General features: G+C 42.1%; 1 protein-coding gene across 7 annotated transcripts in view; it reads left to right on the top strand.

The window, feature by feature from the left end:
• The first annotated feature begins 1,980 nt into the window (after window positions 1-1,980).
• The window catches only part of TMEM242 (transmembrane protein 242), a 30,918-nt gene continuing 24,824 nt past the window's right edge, over window positions 1,981-8,074 (top strand). For 2 of the 7 annotated variants that reach the window (XR_003969035.1, XM_030316675.1), the window contains exons 1-2: window positions 2,055-2,284; window positions 3,263-3,363. Coding sequence is in view for 6 of the 7 variants with exons in the window: in XM_030316675.1 (XP_030172535.1) it covers window positions 2,197-2,284; window positions 3,263-3,363 (189 nt within the window). In the remaining variant the exon portion in view is untranslated. Of the gene's footprint in view, window positions 2,285-3,262; window positions 3,364-8,074 lie in introns of all 7 variants that reach the window. The other 5 variants (XM_030316680.1, XM_030316679.1, XM_030316676.1 and 2 more) reach the window with 5 other exon arrangements.

The following is an 8,074-nucleotide window of genomic DNA, read 5'->3' as shown; positions in this document are numbered from 1 at the left end:
GTTATCTCTTGTCTTTTTGATAATAGCCATTCTAACAAGTGCAAGGTGATATCTCACTGTGGTTTTGATTTGTATTTTCCCGATGATTAATGACGTAGAGCATCTTTTCACATGTCTGTTAGCTATCTATACATCTTCTTTGGGAAAATGTCTATTCAGATCCTCTGCCCATGTATAATTTTTATGGCTTTTGGGGTGGTTTTGTGTGAATGTGTTTGTATGATTTCCTTATATATATTGGATGTTAGCCCCTTATTGGGTATATGATTTGCAAATGTTTATTCCCATTCAGTAGATTGCCTTTTCATTTTGTTTCCTTTGCTGTGCAGAGGCTTCCGGCCTGTTGTAGCCCTTATTTCCTTTTGCTTTTGTTGCTTTTAGAAGCAGATCTTCTTTTATATCCTGGCTCTGCGTCTTAGCAGCTGTGGGAGTCGAGCAAGTTAGTTTCTCTGAGTTTATAAAGAAAATTAAATGAGATAACATATTTGAAGCACTTAGCACCATGCCAGACATACAGAAAGCACTAAAAAAAACCCCAAAAAACAAAAAACAAAAAACATGTTAGCTGCTATGATCACCATTTTGTACAAGAGAAAGGAGAAAGAATGGGTCCTAAAGAACTTCAACGAGTTAGTACAGCATTTACCAGTTTAAAGGGCCCTTTCAGACTCTGGCATTTTGCTTCCAAGGCACACACAGTTTAGATAAATTTTGTGTGGTTTCAGCCAGAAACAGAATAGTCCTCAACCTGACTGATCATCTGAACTCCCTGTGGAGCTTTTACACTGCCCTGCCTGGACCTTCAGAGCAATCATCTTCAGTGGTGGGCCCTGGGCATCTATAACTTAAAATTTTCCATAGGCGATGCTGCAAAACAGTTACTGGAAATTAAAAGGTATCATAACTAAAGCTAACACGTACTGAGTATCTGTGCCCGACACTGTGCTAACTTCTTTATGTTGCTTCCTTTACTTCTCACAGCAACCCGTGAGGCAGCTATTATCAGTTTCTTGGTTTTACATATGAGGAAACTGAGGCAGAGAGCCTCAATAACTCAGCCAAGTTCGCATGGCAGAGAAGGGATTGAGGACCTGAGCCCAGGGTTGAGCTACTAATTGCAATTAACTAATGCATTCATTTATTCATTCACCCAAAATTTATTATGTGTGACCAGATAATAGGTTGAGAGCCAGAGAATATAAAAATGAATAAAAATCTCCATCCTCATCCTCAAGAAGTTCATGGCTTTTGTGTGTGTGTTCACATTGAACAAAGGACAGATTGTCTCATTTTGAAAGATGATGTCATGTGTCTGTGTTTGAGAGGCTTAAAAGATTGTTTATGACTTCCAGCCTCTTCCTCTCAGGGACCATTTACAGAATCCACCCCCGTGGGCACACCAGCCTCCCAGACTGTGAAGACTAGGCGCGTCTGGGGGTCGCCTGCACCAGCGTTTCCCCCGCAAGAAGGACTCTAGTGCAGCCTTGCAGTCCGTGTTAGCAACCCCTCAGGGTTGTCCTCAGCTGTTCTCGCTCAGTTGTATCACTCGCTGCAGTTCAGCCCGATAGCCATCCACTCCTCTTGGTAGGTCCATCAATCAAACTACCCGGGAAGGAGATCTATCACAGCGGACCTGTGAGACGGCCTCTTTTCCAGGGATAAAACCTGTCACTTACACTTAAAGTGAAGACTGTTACGAAATTTCCCAGAAAAGTACAGAGAAAAGACGGGAGACCTGCTTTCTAGAATCGTGAAACATTAGGGCTGGGTAAATCCCTGGACAGAATGTAAGGCTGCTCAGGAAACTGAGCTCCAGGGTCTCAAACCTGGCTGGGACTGCGCTCCTGGCTCAATGCGCGACCGCTCACTGCCTCCTAGAGTCAGGGCCGAGCACTGTTTGAAAAAGACCGTATTCAAGTGCAGCGATCATCACTGTGGAGCAGGCAAATGATCCAACCTGGAGTCGGCCTGGGAGGACACCACCCTCGGGGCTGGGGTGGGGTCACCACTGGCAGCCACCTTGTTGTCCTCGCCCGTCGGCGGGGGAAGAGAGAGGGTTTGGGGTGAGCCGCCATTCCCCGGACCAGTATTCAGAACGCACAGGGAGAGGAGGTAGCGGAACCTTTGTCCTCCGCCTCACTCTCGCTTCCACCCGGACTCAGTTGGCGTCGGACGCAATTGCGGAGGCCTAGAAACATGGAGGCGGCGGGTGCTGGGGCTGGGCAGCCGTCCTCTCGTCTGGAGGCTCCGGAATCTACAGACGATCGGCTTTTCCTGATTAAAGGTGTGGTGTGGTGTGGTGAGGTGCTGGTGCCCGGGCGAGCTCACCCTGGGCCTGCGCCGAAGCCTCCATTTCCACACACACCCGGCCCTGGGAGACCTTCCCTTGGGCTGCCGCTGAGTTTAGCCGGTGGGGACGGGGATCAGGGGTCGTGCCCATTGGAATCTCCCCTGGGCTTGGGGCTGGTCCCTCGAGATGTCGTGTGTGCTGCATTTCCCCCATCACTCTGCAGTTTCTCTCGTGCCGTCCCCTTTCGAACTCCCACTATCTCGTCCCTCCCCCCCCCGCCCCCCCGGAGAAAAACTTCATGGCACCATCCGGGTGAAGAGGGTAAGGGACCCTGCGACGATTCTCACCACTTGGAAACGGATACCTCAGGATGACCGCAAGCACCAGAGGTTTCACATTGCTATTGTTTATGTTTGGCAAGAGCTGCCTAGTTAGCGTTTCTCAAATTTCAGAAGGGACTTAAAATGTAATTTATTTTATAGTTTTTAAAATTATTATAATAATTTTAAAGAGAGAGTGCACCAGCGGGGGACAGTGGCAGAAGGAGAGAGAGAATCTTAAGCAGGCTCCAGGCTTAATTCAGAGCCTATTGTGGGTCCCAATCCCAGGACCTTGGGATCATGACTTGAGCCAAAATCAGGTCCCAGGCTAAACCCACTGAGTCACCCAGGCACCTCTAAAATGTAATTTAAAGGAGCGCCTAAAATGTAATTTAAAGGAGTGCCTGGGTGGCTCAGTGGGTTAAGCCACCAACTTTTGGTTTCAGCTTAGGTCATGATCCCAGGGTAGTGAGATCCAGCCCCTCCTTGGGTACACTGAGCACAGAGCCTGTTCATAATCTCTCTCTTAAAAAAAAAAAAAAAAAGGTCTGAAACTTATTTGTGTATGTCCTCTTAACTTAAGGTGTTTTTTTTCTTTTCCTCCCTTTAATCCCTCTCACCCTCCATGCCCTACCCCCAAAACTCTTGGCAGGTGGAGTTTTCCTTGGTACTGTTGCTGCAGCAGGAATGGTAGCCGGATTTGTTACAACATTATCATTGGCTAAAAAGAAAAGCCCTGAATGGTTCAATAAGGTTTGTGACAAGGAAATCCATTAATAGCAGTGTTACTGCTTACAGATAGCTGGTAGCCAGTGTGCACAGGGGAAGTGAAAAAAATGTTGGTGGCCTTTCATATTGTTTTAAGAAGTAAACCTGTGTCCACCTATAGATTCAAGAAGTGTACAAATTATTGGTCTTTATTTTCATTAAAGTTTTTTTCATGTTTATTTTTGAGAGAGCAAGAGCAAGCAGGGGAGGGGCAGAGAGAGAGGGAGACACAGAATCTGAAGCCAACTCCAAGCTCCGAGCTGTCAGCACAGAGCCTGGTGTGGGGCTCAGACTCACAAATCAGGAGATCATGACCTGAACTGAAGTCCAAGGCTTAACCAACTGAGCCACCCAGGCACCCCTGTTTCCATTTAAAAAGATGTATTTAATTATGTGCTTTCTTAAATTTTAGCAGAATGAGACTAAATCTGGGTAATTCCCTATGAGTTGTTAGAGGCTCCAGTATTTTATGTGCCACTAAGAAAAAAAAAAAAAGTAATGCCATTATTAACTCTTGACATAATACTGATCGCCAGAGGCATTTCGTTTTATTTTTTAAAGTAAACTTTACACCCAACGTGGGGCTTGAACTCATGACCCTAAGATCAAGACTCACATGTTCTACTGACTGAGCCAGCCAGGCACCAGAGGCATTTCTGTTTCAAAAATGTTAAATTGTTGAAGTAAAGTGCGTCTTGTCATCAATGAAAAACATAGGTCAGCTTCTTGAACCCAGAGACCACACATGCGTGTGCACTGTGGCAGCCCTGCTCCCCAGAAAAGGGCCTGACACACAGGTGCTCAATAAGTTTTGGTTGAATGACCATAACCTACTTATGGCAGAAAATTCTTACTCCATGAGCAAGATTGAGTGATCACTCATGCGGACATATCTACCTCATTTCCCCAGTTGGTGAGGATTTTTCTTTACGTTGAGTTGTTTCTTGTTGGCGTGTGTTGTCCTGTCTCCGCCCTCTCCATCCCATCTGGTGTATTTATCCATTACTTTATTGCTTCAACAAGTGTTAACTTGGGGATCTTTTATGTGTCAGGCATTGTGCTTGCTAGGAGCCGGAGATACAGAGATGAGCAAAATATCTGCCCTTCAGGAAGCTAGCATCTGGTGCAGGAGACAGATATTAAACAAGTATTTACACAGTTAACTGTATAATTACAACTTGAAGAGCAGTGTTACGTGAAAATCATAAACCAGTCGACTTCTCTTTCCACTTCAAGCTGCGGTCCATAGAAACTCTTTGGGAGATCTGTAACAGCAAAACTGTTTTCATAATAACACTCAGACATTTGTACTAATGGTATGGAAGCAGTCGGGGGTAAAGCTGCTGGTGCCTTGGTGTAATCAAGGCAGTGGCTCCAAACTACTAGCAGTCATTGTGTCTTTCATTACCATGCACCTGTAGTTAAAAAAAAAAAAAAAAAAGCCATAATTGCATAAGACTGCCCTTGTTAAAGCAGTAAAATTATTAATTTTATTAAATCTTAACCCTTGAATGTACCTCTGTAATATTCCATGTGAAGGAATGGGCGGTAGGCGGAAAGCACCAAAGAAAGATGTGTTTCTCCAGGAAAAGCAATTGTGTGATTAAGTTACATGCTGAACTAGCTGCTTTTTTTTCCCATGTAATATCATTTTCGTTTGAAAGAGCAACTGACACACTATAGTTACTCAGAAGTGGGTATTTGGCAGACATTTCCTTCAAAATGAACAAAACGAGCCTGTGTCTCTTCAGGCAAGCACTGTTGGTGTTTGTTGCCAATGGTAAACTTCGAGCTTGCAAGTGAAAAGTAGATTTTAGGAAACTTGTATCTGCCATTCTGATCTTGATAGGTGCTCAATACTTAAAGGCTTTTCTGGTGAGATTGGTGGTAATATTAATGATGTGAAATTTTAAATATTTAATAAGAGGTGTCAACATTGGGGAGATCTGCATAACTTGGTTAGTCAATATTTTCTGAACGATCATAATGCATGGATGAAAGGCCCATTTGAAGTACAGAATAGACTAATGGATTTTAATGTAGCAAAGTAGAAAAATTCATCAGCGTGACTTCAGATTCCAAAGTGCAACTATCTGTGAAGTTTGGGTGTAGCATCAGAAAAGAAAGGCTATTAAAATACTCGTCCCTGGGGCACCTGGGTGGCTCAGTCGGTTAAGCCTCAGAGTCTTGATCTCAGCTTAGGCATGATCTCACAGTTCCTGAGATCAAGCCCTGCGTCAGGCTCTGAGCTGACAGCCTGCAGCCTGCTTGGGATTTTCTCTCTCTCTCTCTCTCTCTCCCTCTCCCTCTCCCTCTCCCTCTCCCTCTCCTTCTCTTTCTCCCTCTCCTTCTCCCTCTCCCTCCCCCTCTGCCCCTCTCTCTCCCCCTCTCTCTGCCCCTCCCCTGCTCAAAACAAACAAACAAACATTAAAAAAAAAATACTTGTCTCTTTTCTAACCACATACCTCTGTAAGGCTGGATTTTATTCAGATACTTGAAAAACATATTGCAACAGATTGAATACAGAAGCATTTATGAAAATTCATCTGTCTTTTATTAAGCCAGATTTCTAAAAGCTTAAGAAAAATGTAAAACATTGCCTCCTTGCACTAAATTCTTTTGTAAGATAGTTGTTTATATTAAATAGGTTTACATTAATCTATATTGACTTTATTTTTAAATGAATATATAAAACTTAAGAATTTCTTAGTTTTAATTTCTAATATATTAAATATTAATAGATATAATCCACATAATCAGAAATCTTTGGGATCCAAGCATAAATGGATCCTGAAACCAGAAAGTTTGAGAACCACTGGCCTTGATGTTAAATATGTTGTGTACAGCTCCACCTCCCCTCTGGGGAAGCATTTGAATTAGAGTATTACCATTGATCCAGACTCTGAGAGGTAAAGGTTTGTAAAGGAGCTCAGAGGTTCTGAAGCAGTTAATACATTTACACTGAGCAAGCACACATTTAAGGATACCACTCAGGCAGTGTACTTCAGAGTCCCTGCGTGGCAGTTTTCTCTGGCATTGATAGTGATAATGATACCTAACATTTGATGCTTGCCATGTGCTAGCTGCTACTGTAAGGGTTGGGTTCACTTAACCCCCATCTCAACCCTGTGAGGTACCGTTACTGTATTGTCCCCATTAAACTGTGGCACACATGGATTAAACAGCTTGCTCACCATGGCGATGTCTCCATCTTTGACTATTTTTGGAGAAGAAATTATTTGTAGCCACTTTTTATTTAAATAATCTTCTGCCCGGAATCTAGCTATTATTTATAATACAGATTCAGATTGCAACTCAGAACTTGAAAATGATCAGCTTTTAGTTGGGGACTGCCTACACTGCTTTTATTTCAGGAGGATGATCATCATTTCTTTAAAGTCTTAATTTCATTGTCTTAGCTGAGTCCCATGCTAGAAAACTTGGAGTTGAAAGGCAATAGTAAGTGATGAGTGAGCATTTTTCTTTGTCCTTTGTTGAATCAACAGAGAAAGGTATAAGCTAAGGTGGCTTAAAAAAAAAAAATACATGTACATATGTAATACATATATAATTTCCGTCCTTCCCAGGGAAATAAGGAACTTCTAAGTTTTCTAAAATAAAATTTAGGCACCTAAATTGACCTTGGTTTAATAATATTTGGTTAATGGTGCTGCTTCTGGATGAAAATTCAGGCCAATTAGAAGTTAGTGAATTTATATGAGCTGTGTAGTATCCAGAAAAACGCTCTGAAACTATAGCATCATGAGAAAAGGGATAAGAGAGTTGTTTTATCATAGAAAATGGCTAAAGAAAAATCTCTTGAAAAATCTGGTTGGGTCTCATATCTACAAAAAAGTGGTAAGTCAGCAAATATTGAGTATCTACTGGGTCAAGGCATGGAGATCCAGATAAACCAAGCGTTTCTATGTGCTACCAGTAACATTCACCTGTGCTAAAACCCTTTATTCAACAGGTTGAGCAATATAAAGAAAATTATTAAAAAAAAGAAAGTCTGGAGTAAATGGAAATACATTTCTAGAAGAAGACAACGTAAATTTTCTATCTCATCACATTAGCCAATCAGTTTGATGACATTCTAATGGACTTGGAGGAATCTTGACAGAATGTTATAGGGTTTTTCTGGAAGAATTATAGTAAAAATAGCAAAGAAGTTTTGGGGGGAAAAACCCAGCAATCAGTGCCTTCAGTGATGGGGTGGTTATTCCCTTTTGAAGGTGTGTTGCATTCTTACTCATCTCTAGTCACATTTGTATGCTGATAGTCTGAAAGTTGTTCTATTATTATGATTATAGATTTTTACCTTAATATTATACCTTGAAACCCAAGAAGAGAGTCATTGTTTATTTTCTCATTTCTCATTAATAGCTGCCATAATCTGAATTTCTACCGTGTGCCCGTATTTTGCATATATATTTAAAAGTCTTTGCAATGATTTAGATTTAGCTCACCTCTTTCAGGAACCCCCTCCTTAAAACTTCCTCTAACTGCAGCAATAGACTAGGTGCCCTCCTCAGGGACCATGTATAGTTCTACTGTTGCACATTACATTTAGATCATAATTTTATGAGTCTGTGTCCTCCCCCCCCCCATTGATTGAAATCTTTAATCAGAAAGAAGTTACTCTATTTACTTTTTTCTCTTCAGTATCTAGCAAAGCTCCTGGTAATTCCTTGCA

The sequence above is a fragment of the Lynx canadensis genome, chromosome B2, assembly GCF_007474595.2.
Source record: "Lynx canadensis isolate LIC74 chromosome B2, mLynCan4.pri.v2, whole genome shotgun sequence".
NCBI lineage: Eukaryota > Metazoa > Chordata > Mammalia > Carnivora > Felidae > Lynx > Lynx canadensis.
The sequence above is the reverse complement of the archived record's forward strand: the minus strand, read 5'-3'. Positions and strand labels throughout refer to the sequence as shown.